The sequence below is a fragment of the Cottoperca gobio genome, chromosome 19, assembly GCF_900634415.1.
Source record: "Cottoperca gobio chromosome 19, fCotGob3.1, whole genome shotgun sequence".
In the NCBI taxonomy this organism is placed as follows: domain Eukaryota; kingdom Metazoa; phylum Chordata; class Actinopteri; order Perciformes; family Bovichtidae; genus Cottoperca; species Cottoperca gobio.
In genome coordinates, this window is record NC_041373.1 from 9,953,447 (window position 1) to 9,965,425 (window position 11,979).

Consider the following 11,979-nt stretch of genomic DNA (forward strand, 5'->3'; position numbering starts at 1 on the left):
TTTGCTAATTTAATATGCATACATATATTTTTTGTATTGTTTATAACGTCAAAGTCTGTGGTTATTTAAAAATAAATTAGATGTAGACTGTGACATATAAGATAACATATGATGTATTGGAGATTGTTGCACAGTCTTAGTTATGTTGCACATATGATATATCTAACGTCTATGGATGTGACCCGTACAAGGGCAACTGCCACCTTCAGCAGACTTTTGTTTTGAAGAAAACCATCCTCTAACCAATCACAGAAGGTTTAAGAAGTTAACTGGGGCGGACCGTAGTACCAGCCAATGAAATTTGAGATGTTCATAGCTTTGACCAATCAAACTGTTGCAAATACAGGAAAAGCGAAGAATCGACCGGAAGTTTACAAACATTAACCGAGCAATCCAAGATTAGCTAACAATTTTATGTTGTTTTGACCAACCATTGACGACAAACATTAGTTAAAACAAACATAGAGGAAAAATGGTGTGTGAAAAGTGTACGTATCACCGTGTTCGGATGCTTCCTATCTTCAAATATAATCTATATGTGTACCGCTAGCAAAGGCTGGGGTTCTTTGAAAGCTAATGTTATGTGACTGCTAGCTAACTGTTGTCATTACTGTCCACATCGTTGTATTGGTTTATGAACACGGACTTAAGCGGTTTAAACAAAGCAACCAAGTATGTTATTTTCTCTACAAATTGCGTGTTACTTATTGTTTCAGGTGAGAAGAAGCTCGGTAAAGTTATCACACCTGACACCTGGAAGGATGGGGCACGGAATACAACAGGTAACTGAGAACACAGGTTCAGTGAAAATGTGAATTTGTCGGTAACTATTTCTACTGTTCATAGTTCATATGTATGGCCACATTAGGGACACAAACAAACACACAATGGCGGAGTGACAAAGCCTACATATTATAAATCAGGTTGGAATCGACTGAGAAACCATCTTTTCAAGGCAGACATATTTAGGTTACCATGTCGGCTGTGACTTAAGCACATTATAACAAGCTTTACCCCTCTGGTTTGTTAAATCAGACATATTTAGCTATTTGTGGTTTTATTATTTTTATTTTTATTGTCAAATACAACAATTTAATGTTGGATGATGATGTTTAATTTAATTCCTTCTGCTTCTATCACTCAGAGGGTGGTGGGCGTAAGCTGAATGAAAACAAGATCCTGACTTTGAAGAAAGCTAGGTGAGTATCTCACTAGAGCCAGACTTCCATCATTTTCTGTTTTTATTTACAAGAAGTCAAACAAAAGTAGTTTTTATCTATTCACTCTGATTGTTTCACATAAACATTTATCAAGTTAATTTGTTCCCTAAACCAGTGCTATGGTTTATGGCTAAAAAAATATATTGGTGCATCTCTAGTTATGTATCTGTATTGCATCTCCCTCTCAGGTTTGACCCATACAGCAAGACAGGCTTTGCCACCTGCAGGATCTGCAGAAGCTCAGTTCATCAGTCTGGATCACACTACTGTCAGGGCTGTGCGTACAAGAAAGGTATAATAAACTCATTCACACTGGACTTCATACTGAGAGGAAAAAAAACAAAAAAAAACAGTTTCTTCACTGAGAATAACAATTTAGAGTCCGAACATATCTGTATCATCTCCTCTAAAGAGACCATGTCTACTCACTATGTAGCAATGCAGATAGTTTTGGGTTTATTTGGACAGGTTTTTAAATATTTGTCTCTGTCACTGTCCCCTGTAAAATCCACTCGCATCACCAGTGATCAGGTAGTATTTCTTCCGTTGAAAGTCGTTCCAATGAAAATTGTTGACAGGGAAGTAAATTATCCAGATTAACTGGGCCACTGTTTCTGGAAAGAGAATATGTCACTGAAGCTACACTATCTGCACAAAAAACATGTGTTCTATATGTTGATGAAGTCTTAAACATCAGTGGACAATATTGTGTAATATAATACTTGATTTTTATACTGTGCTGAAATGAATTACCTACCTAATAAATACAACAACTGTAGCTTGTATTTAAAAAGGGACCTGATAACATATTTTGATCGGAAGTTAGTAAAGGATAAACTAGGAAATGCATCGATATAGTAGTTTACATGTTACATAATACAAGTGCACCACCTTCTCCTCATATTGCCTTTCTTTTTATAATGATATTGTTTTTATTTTTACTTTTCTCTTTTTATTTTGTCTCTCTAGGAATCTGTGCAATGTGTGGAAAGAAAGTTTTGGACACCAAGAACTACAAACAGACATCCGTGTGACAGCGTGCCGATCCGAGAAAAGTTCCTACGAGTGAATAACAGATGTGAGGATGAGACTGATGTGTATGTTTGTCAACGTGTCACATTTTCAGTATGTTTCCACAGTGTCCTGCTCACCATACAACTATAACTCTTTTGTGTTATTTTTACCACTTCTTGTGAAGGAGAGAGATTTGGAGCTGGCTTTAACCCTCTTATTACAGAATATCATATAATGCCACTGGAACTATTACAGTGGCCGTACACAGGGAAGCACCGTTGTATCCAAATACACCACCGGTCATCACCTGTTTCTGAAGTCGAGGCTTCTAGATTTAATTTTGTATATTTTAAACGCTTCGATTCTTTGCTTTAAAAAAAAAAAAAAAAAAAAAAAAAAAAGTTGATATCTGTATGTAATATATAAAGTGTTGCATTTTTGTTTGAATTAAACCATTCAATATTAAGGACAGGATTATTTTTATACCTCTGCATGACTCCATAAATGGTACAATTTTAGCCGCTTACGCACAACATACCCATATTTGCCCTGTATGCCTGTAATAATCGGTTTACTCTTACATAATCATATTTAGAAACTGCAGGCTGCACTGTCAGGTGAGACTCCCCTCCCCCTCCTCCATAGCTGTCAGAGATAAAGGTTATAGTTTACAGGTTGTCTGACAACAGGCTCCTCCTTTGATATTTAAAGGCCCTGCTCTCCCTCAGGCCTTTGGCGCACACAGTTGTTTTAATGTCTCATTATTGATTTATGCTGTTGTGTCACAGCACAAAGCAGCATCAGTCTGCAGCTAACGCACGTAATATACAGTAAGTAATGTTGGGATATAGCATATGAGTCAGATTACCCTTCCTAAGTAAGTGATCTAACCTTAAAAAAACAAGTGACTATAACTGGTTACATAATTATGGATCCTCTAGTTTGCTTGTCATATCATTGCCCTTTTGCTCCCGTTTGTTTCTGCATTGTGGTGCATTCAGGGACATCAGTAACCCAGTTTATTGCTGTTACACAGCCAATGCCAGAGCCCTCAATGCTCGTGTCATTTGTATGATGTCGATACCGAGGCAAAGATGATGTTGAAGATAAACTTAGCCGTGTCCCAAGTCTATACTACATATTAATAGTAACATGTACTGTATACTGTTTCTGCAGTTTTTGTGCAAGAAATCAATGACAGTTTGTACTAATTATGCAGATTTAGTCTATAATACCAGCATACTTTGTGTTTAGTGCTAATTAGCTAACATTGATTTTCTTTATTTTCCTGTCATGCACACAAAGTGCCCAAGTGGGTTTTCAAGACTGGTCAAGCATTTCATTATATTATAAAATGATTTGGTTATTTTACTGCTCTGTCTTAAACTAAATATTCTGCCTTCTCTCAAAAGCTTGGCAAATAAAATCCGCTACAAACAAATGTTCTCTTCATGAAACTCCAGCCAAATGAAGTCAATGTAAATGGAGGTAATTTGACTAAAAAAGTACATCATCTCTTATTTCCTCGTGGACAGGACGGTAAAAACAACTTTCATAATTTCCATCATTTTATTTAAGCAAAGATTCATCAAAATACATGCAACAGTTGTCATTGATAAAACTAATAGCAATACATCCTTTATTCTGCACTTTGTACTGCAGATATAATAATTTGTATCTTAGAAATGTCATATATTACAAAGACCTTATAAATGGATCTATAAATGACACATAGTTCATTAAATAAGTGGATTCTAAATATGATAATAAAGCATCAATGATACTTCCAATTTATAAAAAAAAAAGGTTAAGTATTGACATGTTACAACAACAGGTTTTATACTTTATAACAACAATATTGCCATGTAAGACTGTAAAATATCTACCAAAGGCACCAAGAATGTGAGTCTTATATTTCCTATGATGTTCACAGTGATGGATTTCTGCAGCAGGACTGAAATCTATCAGGCGTTGGTGTATTGAGATGAGCTCCAGAGTTGGCTAGGATCCTGCATTAAACCGCAGCTTTATGTTTCCTGCTATTGGATTATATGTTTCCTTAAAAGTCAGAGGATACGCAGATACGGATACGCAGGCTAGAGCTTTCCGTGTGCTACAGAGGACCTGGAGTAAATGACTTTTGTTAGGCGTTCTGTGAAAGAGTCAGGAACTCCTCCCGGGTTTTGGGGTCCTCCAGGTAAACTCCCAACATGGTGCTAGTCACTGTGCGGCTGTTCATCTTCTGCACACCACGCATGACCATACACATGTGCCTGCAAACACACGCAAACACACATGGAATAATCAGATTTGCAGCCTTTGACATGCTTTGAGGAAAGTCTTTGACCTAAATAACGTGTATATAGGGGATCGGTTGTTTATGATTTCCAGGTCTGGCATATACCCATCACTATGAAACATTTTGCCAGGAAGGTAGTAGGGCAGCTTTAACTCATGCAGATAATAATGGAAGTCGTGTGTGTACTTACGCTGCTTCAATAACCACAGCTACACCTTTCGGGTGCAGAGCATCTGATATTCCAACGGCAATCTGCTTAGTCAGACGCTCTTGAACTGAACGAAACAACACAATGGGACATATGTGAACACGATACCAGTTATTGCATTCAAATTCTTGGGTAAACTAGAGGAAAATCACTGATTATATGCAAATCCTATTAATATTGCATAATTTCTTTGGGTGCTTACCTTGAAGCCTCCGACTGTAGATCTCCACAATTCTGCAGAAACCAGAGCACAAGCAAAGTGAAGAGGACCGATAAAGATCAGGCGTAATAATGATTACTCTTTTGATAAACACAGAGTGGCATCAGTCCATGACCCCCCCCCCCCCCCCAGCCTCTACTCTGGCCTTCCAACTGTACAGGCCCTACATCTGTGAATGATTCACCAAACAGAACTCTCCAAATCTGTCGCACAAGATTCAACAACAGCATGCTAGTCTAAAAAGAAACCCACTGACTCTGTTACTGTTATTCTGGGTTTGTATATTCAGAGATGGTGTGATATTTTAGGAAAGGGAGAAAGAAGGAGACCGACAAATGCTGTGATAATAACTGGTGATTCCCACAGGTCTGAAGGGATTTTCTCTGGCTCGAGAGCGGATAGAGTTCAGACTTGTGCTTGATGAGGGGCATGGATGATGGCCACTGGGCTTAGACTTAATCCTCCAGGTCAATGCGATAAAATAACAGAAGAACGCAGCCACCCGGCACTAACACCAGAATCATACAGCCACAGTGGCAGCAGGAGGGTAGGATGTGTGTGTTACCTTGCCAGCTTGCTCAGTCCCACCACTTTTTTGTTCGGAATATACCCGATGTGAACCTGGACAGAGATAACAGACAGTGAGAACAGAGGTCACATAATCAGAGCAAGGATGTTAAATATTTGCAATTAAAATGCTGAACAATGCTTAGAAACATGCAAACAATTTAATGATGATTCAAAGTTAGCTTTTAACCCACAAACACTCCAGGTGCTTTGTCTTACCTTGCCAAAAAATGGCACCAGGTGATGTTCACACAGTGAAAACACGTCTATGTTCTTCACAATCACCATCTCATCGTGGTCTTCATCAAATATGGCATTGTTTAAGACGTCTGGGGACACAAACACACACACTTTAAGAAATATCCACTTAAATGATTCACTTGGAAAATGTTAGAAAATAGAAAATCCATCAAGTCCAAATATATTTAATATAATGTAGGCCTACTATCATAAGACAAAAAAAATACACATCCAATCACAATAACATTTGACGTTTCTGCCGTAAAGAAAAACTCCTAAACCCTAGATAATATAAAGCTGTTCATATAGGCTACTTCCAGGAGCAGCACAACTATTATAAACACTTTACAGTATATTATAATCCAATGCAAATGTCAACATCACAAACTACAGCTATTAAAGGTTGAATCAACAAAACTGTACAACAGTGCGAAGAGGTTTCTATTTTCCCAGTCACTCAGCGTATTTTTCGCGTTAATAATATAAAAGAGACACCATATTACATGAGTGACTGTCTTATAATAGCATGTGTGCATCCTCCAGACAAAAGCCCAGCACAGAGATGAACCTGTTGACTTACCTTCGATGGTCTCGTGGTAGCCCTTGGTCAGGAACTGCATGGCCTTGGCGGCTCGCAGCGGCGTGCGCAGCAGTCCCTGCCGGTCCGTGTCTTCCCCGAGTTCGCGGAGGATGCTGGTGTAGGCGACCTCGAGAGCAGGTAAGCGGGAATTGTCCTCGTCCTTTTTGCGGGACGTCTCGTGCTTGCGGTGCACGACGGACTTCTTGGTGTCTATGATGAGGTCGCTGAAGCTGTTGTTGCAGTGGAACTCCTCCACGGTGTCATTGACCTTAACGTTGCAGTGGCCGTTCATGTTGAAGTTTTTTGTCTCTTTACTTTGGAAGAAGAAGTAGAGCTGCGAGGAGTCCTGGAGGCTGAGATACCCTGCAGTTCTGGTAAACTACTCCTGTTCCCGGTTCTCATCGTGCTTATAAAGCCTAAAGCCGGTGCCTCGTGCGCACCGTCAAGGTGCCGCCTACGTCAAAACATTTAATTTCGTCAGCAGATTGAATGTCATCACAGTGCATCCCCCCCCCCCCCGCTCATAGGGCACGCAGCCGACTTTTGTTCATCACTTGACACATCATCATTCCATTCATTAGTTATGATTATGTTTCTTTAATAGAAACCAGACAGACCTCTCTCTGACAGCAGGCTCATGACTTCACGTGGAGCTCAGCCTTGATTTGGAAGTTAGGGCAATTATGTTTATTTTTGGTTGAACTAACAGAAATGTAATCTTACAGCTGTGTGTATATCCACATCAAATACATTGATAAGCCACAATCAATAAATGAACAGCACAAGGCAGATCTGCAGTACTAAATACAGGAATAAAAACAAATAATTGATCAATATGGTCTGAAAGTACACATTTACAAATACTATTCTTACTTTTAATTTACAGCTGTGCAGGTTATTTCCATTATGGTGGCTATTTAATATTTTCATAGTCTATCAGGGCTAACCACTGTTTACATTATTGATCAAGATGCTTTTTTTAACGTTTAATTATTTGTTTATATTGTGACAAAAGTCCATCACAAGGTGAACATTTTATTATTTTGTCCGACCTACTGTACAGTTCAAACCCCAAAGATACAATGAAAATCCTCAATTTGGAAAAGCCAGAATAATATTTTGCTTCATTAATGATTTAAACATTTAAAGGATTATCAAAAATATTTATTTCATTTTATGCCAGTAAACTACATGAAGAATGTGAAAGAGTTTGATAACAACTATGGGTTTCAATAATTAACCTTCATTCAAAAGAAGACATTGAGAATATTTGCATTAACAAAGTGGTCAAGACTGATGTGCAAAAATATTTTAAGGACCATATGTCATAGTAAAAGTACTGACTTATTATTTGAGCGTGGACAAATTATGTTTTTATGTCATTTGGTTCAATGTGTAATTCCGAGCTACTGGCTCCAAAGAAATAGGGGGCAGTATTTCACCTCTAAACTGGGTCCATACAATCGCTAATGTTCGTATTTTAGTTGTAGTAGTTTGGCATATTTATTGTAGTCTAATTTATTCTTTATATTGTGCATTGCATTTACTCCTGTGTAATGCCTCTCAGTCAGTCAGTGGCCAAAAATATCAAAATTTGACTAAAGGGGAGGGGAGGACCCAAGTGCAGAAAACAGATGAAGACAAACCAAAAGCGAGCTTTTAATAAAACAAAGCTGAATCAATAATACAAAGTAACAAAATAAGACTGAACATAGGCACGGAGTAGGCACGGGGTAGGCACAGCAGGCAGAGCAGGCAACATTCAGGTAACATGAATAACGATCCGACAAGGCACACTGGGGCAGACAGGGATATATACACAGACACCAAACGAGGGCAAAAGACACAGCTGATGGAGAAAGGCAATGACACAAGGCCAGGACAAATAGACACAAGGCCAGGGTAAATAGACACAGGAGAAACACATTAACAATCAGGAAGTGAGGGAAAACACACAGACAGGAAGTACAACTCGACATGACACAAGGGGGAGTGAACATTTCAAAATAAAACAGGAAACCAACGCGCAACCAGACTGTGACAGAACCCCCCTCTCAAGGAACGGATCCCAGACGTCCCAAAATGTAAAAAAAAAAAACAAGCAGGGTGGGTGGAGGGGATCTGAAGGAGGGATTTACGGGGCAAACGAGGCCAGAGAACAAAACTGGCCCGGGGCAGGAAGTCCGGGGAGGCCAGCGAGACGGGGCTGGGGGCCGGCGAAGCGGGCAGGATTGCCCTGGAGGCAGCCGAGGTTGCTCTGGATGCGGGCGGAGCCGCTGTAGTGGCATGCATGTTATTTAAGCAAAGTATTTTTGTATCAATACCTATAATAATGATTTTGTAAACTCATAATGACGTATGATAATCAAATGTATGTTATTATAGGCTGTATTCCATCTATAAGTGTATCCTAGAGGGAGGATTAGGTATTACAGTTTCCTGAGGGAGGGGGAGAGCAAGAAGAGGTCAATCTGATGGAAAAGTATCAGGTGGGCTATTTAGCCCCCCGCCAGTGTAATAAACACGTGTAAGGCTCATGAACGAGCAGATGTCATCCCAAACCAAGTCAGAGGAATGTGACATACAGGGCCTCTTTTTGATTTATAGTTTCAATTGTATATAAACTGGGACATAAGTGTTTGGAACCCAGTGCTTTTCTCCGGAGAATGTATTCAAGAGTTTGCTTTATACTTATGTGTAAAATAAACTCCATTCGTATCAAGACTTTAAAGACCTCTCCAGTGACTTATTTTCTTGTTCATTTATTACGCTAAGATTAAATAAGACCAGAAATACAATAGTTTTAAGAAAGTGATCGTAGGAGGAGATCTTGTTTCTCACCCCTGGCCCAGAGAACATATTTCTTCCACGACACCGCTCTGGAGGCTGACCCGGAGTCACTGGGGTTTCTGGAGTCCAGGGGAACCCGGGAACTGGGGTCTCGAGAAGCAAGGAGAGCTCAGGGACTGGGGTCACGAGATGCGAGGAGAGCGCAGGGACTGAGGTCACGAGAGGCGAGGAGAGCGCAGGGACTGAGGTCACGAGAGGCGAGGAGAGCGCAGGGACTGGGGTCACGAGAGGCGAGGAGAGCGCAGGGACTGGTGTCGCAGGGACTGGGGTCACGAGAGGCGAGGAGAGCGCAGGGACTGGGGTCTCGAGAGTCGAGGGGGACACAGGGGGTCTCGAGAGTTGAAGGGGCACAGGGGCTGGGGTCTCGAGAGTCGAGGGGGGCACAGGGGCTGGGGTCCCGAGAGTCGAGGGGGGCACAGGGGCTGGGGTCTCGAGAGTCGGCCGAGGAACAGCTGGGGTTTCGAGAGGCAGCTGGGGCGGCTGTCTGCAGCGGTCCGGTAGCAGGAGCGGGAGTCTGCGGAGGTCCGGCAGCAGGAACGGAGGTCTGCGGAGGTCCGGCAGCAGGAACGGAGTCTGCGGAGGTCTTCAAGCCGCCTCTTGAAGCGACAAACAGGGGGCTCCTCATGTAGACAAATGAGAGTGTTCACTACCCAAAATATTTGCTGGGTCCATACTATGGTCGGATCGTTCTGTCGCGGTTCTGGATGGGGGAGGATCCAAATGCAGAAGACCAGACGAAGATATAACCAAAAGCAAGCTTTTAATAAAACAAAGCTGAATCAATAATACAAAGTAACAAAATAAGACTGAACATAGACACGGGGTAGGCACGAGGTAGACACAGCAGGTAGAGCATGCAGAGCAGGCAACAGTCAGGTAACAAACACGTGGGCAGACAGGGATATATACACAGACACCAAACGAGGGAACAAGACACAGCTGGGGGAGAAAGGCAAAGACACAAGGCCAGGGTAAATAGACACAAGAGGAACACATTAACAATCAGGAAGGGAGGGAAAACCCACAGACAGGAAGTACAACTAGACATGACACAAAGGGGAGTGAATATTTCAAAATAAAACAGAAATCCAAAGTGCAACCAGACTGTGACACTGAGAGCCGGTTAGACAACTCTTCACGTGGGGCTGATCATCTGTGTTTACTGGGGCACTAATGTTAACCGGGGCTGTAGTCCGTGTAATGTTATATTAGTTTAATTATTGGACTAAATCCAAAGTGGCAGGAACTAGAAGTGAAGGGAGATGGATGTTTCGATTGCAGTTTGACTAGTAAAAATAAATTCAGCCACTGTGGAGATATCAATGTCTAATGTCAAGAAAAATGACATGCTGAAAAATTAGAGGGCGTAGCTTTCAAGTAGTATAACATCATTCGACTATAAGATAAAGGTGGGTGATATCAACATGTTGACCCAGGGGGAAAGTTTATTGAACATTTGACCATGGGGAAAAGATTCACTGAGAACAATAAAACCCTTTGAAAGGTGTCGTTGATGTGTCAAAATAAGAGGATATTGATCTGGGGAACATACCACGCTGGGAACATAGAGTCATCCCCTCGAGACCATGAATAAACAAAATTTCATGGCAATCCATCCAATCAATATTTCAGTCTAGTCTAAAGTAGTGGACCGACTGACAGGCCGATAAACAACCACTAGCGTGACTAAAAAGTCATTGTAAATAAAGGCAGGATGGAGGAGGATGAAATGGTGGCGGAATAAATCTGAAACGAATTGTCGGTGTTGCTGTGTTAGCTGCTATTAACTGAGGAGAATCGAGTCCTCACAGCAAACAATTGTGCTGATGGGCTCATGACACCCTGAGCTCCATAACGTGCGTGATGGCTCAGAGTTGCTGTCCTCCTGCATGTGGTGTGTGATCACTACTTTTTTTTATTGACTCTGTCAGTTTGTTCCACATGTTAAATATTAATTATATTTGGAAGAAGAAACTTTGGCAAAATGATGCCCCTTACTCAGTGTATGGTAGGGTGTCATCTATGTTTGTTTTTGTTGACATTTTTCCTTCTTATCCTTAGTTGTATCTAGCCCTGCAGATAGTTCTGGTTCTATAATTTTTGCATTTTTGTGAATTATGCAATTCCTGACAAGCTTGAAGTCTGTAAAAGAGAATAGTGCACTGCAAAGTACAGCCTGTAATATTGACTTGAAATCAAATTATTTATTTATTATGCTAGAATACGCCTTTGATCCCCAAAGGGGACATTTGGTGAGTTCAGATGGTTGGGAAAGGACATTCATTGTTTACTTTTCCAACATATTGGTGGAATGAAATGATACGCAGTAACCGTATAGGTGTGTGGGGGAAAATAAATTGATTCATGTAATAATCGAGATTCTTATCTTCTAAAAACCTGAATCGGTTCAGATGTGCATTTTATTTTTGAAATTGTTACGTTTCTGACAAATAAAAAGGCAGCTAACCAATTTTATTTATGTAACAGGCAGAATTTTTCATTCTTTGTATAACTTGAACCTGTTGTCACTAAGAATTGAGAAATAATAAAAAACCTTTTAGTACAAAGTTTTTATTTCTGTGAATTTAGCATTAATAAACATTTGCCTTTGTGTGTTTACATTATTGCAATATTTTAATATCACTTTTTCAAATATAAAAACTCTATAATCTTATACACACTTCACTCTACTGTCATGCCGTAATTTGCCATGCCGCCTTTATTAGTGCACAGAGGACTGTAATAGATACTGAAATTGTACTGAATCGAGAATCGATTTCA

General features: G+C 40.4%; 2 protein-coding genes across 2 annotated transcripts; one reads left to right on the forward strand and one right to left on the reverse strand.

The window, feature by feature from the left end:
- The first annotated feature begins 346 nt into the window (after nucleotides 1–346).
- On the forward strand, nucleotides 347–2,648 carry cript (cysteine-rich PDZ-binding protein). Its single transcript, XM_029456985.1, has 5 exons — nucleotides 347–488; nucleotides 717–782; nucleotides 1,145–1,199; nucleotides 1,409–1,512; nucleotides 2,190–2,648. Exons 1-5 carry the CDS (start codon nucleotides 473–475, stop codon nucleotides 2,252–2,254), a joined length of 306 nt encoding a protein of 101 aa, XP_029312845.1. The 5' UTR covers nucleotides 347–472; the 3' UTR covers nucleotides 2,255–2,648.
- A 905-nt stretch (nucleotides 2,649–3,553) lies between these two features.
- gch2 (GTP cyclohydrolase 2) lies at nucleotides 3,554–6,845 on the reverse strand. Its single transcript, XM_029456984.1, has 6 exons — nucleotides 6,349–6,845; nucleotides 5,748–5,857; nucleotides 5,527–5,582; nucleotides 4,944–4,975; nucleotides 4,724–4,808; nucleotides 3,554–4,507 (listed from the first exon to the last, which is right to left on the reverse strand). Exons 1-6 carry the CDS (start codon nucleotides 6,638–6,640, stop codon nucleotides 4,378–4,380), a joined length of 705 nt encoding a protein of 234 aa, XP_029312844.1. The 5' UTR covers nucleotides 6,641–6,845; the 3' UTR covers nucleotides 3,554–4,377.
- Between the last annotated feature and the right edge of the window lie 5,134 nt (nucleotides 6,846–11,979).

What these genes read in the sequence shown, in the direction of transcription:
- cript (XM_029456985.1), top strand. An exon ending in TGGGGCACGGAATACAACAG is followed by an intron (nt 783 to 1,144) that starts GTAACTGAGAAC and finishes TCTATCACTCAG; the next exon opens with AGGGTGGTGGGCGTAAGCTG. An exon ending in CTGACTTTGAAGAAAGCTAG is followed by an intron (nt 1,200 to 1,408) that starts GTGAGTATCTCA and finishes TCTCCCTCTCAG; the next exon opens with GTTTGACCCATACAGCAAGA.
- gch2 (XM_029456984.1), bottom strand. Translation starts at nt 6,640, where the DNA reads ATGAACGGCCACTGCAACGTTAAGGTCAATGACACCGTGGAGGAGTTC. An exon ending in TGGTGCCATTTTTTGGCAAG is followed by an intron (nt 5,583 to 5,747) that starts GTAAGACAAAGC and finishes ATCTCTGTCCAG; the next exon opens with GTTCACATCGGGTATATTCC. An exon ending in GCTGTGGTTATTGAAGCAGC is followed by an intron (nt 4,508 to 4,723) that starts GTAAGTACACAC and finishes GTGTGTTTGCAG; the next exon opens with GCACATGTGTATGGTCATGC.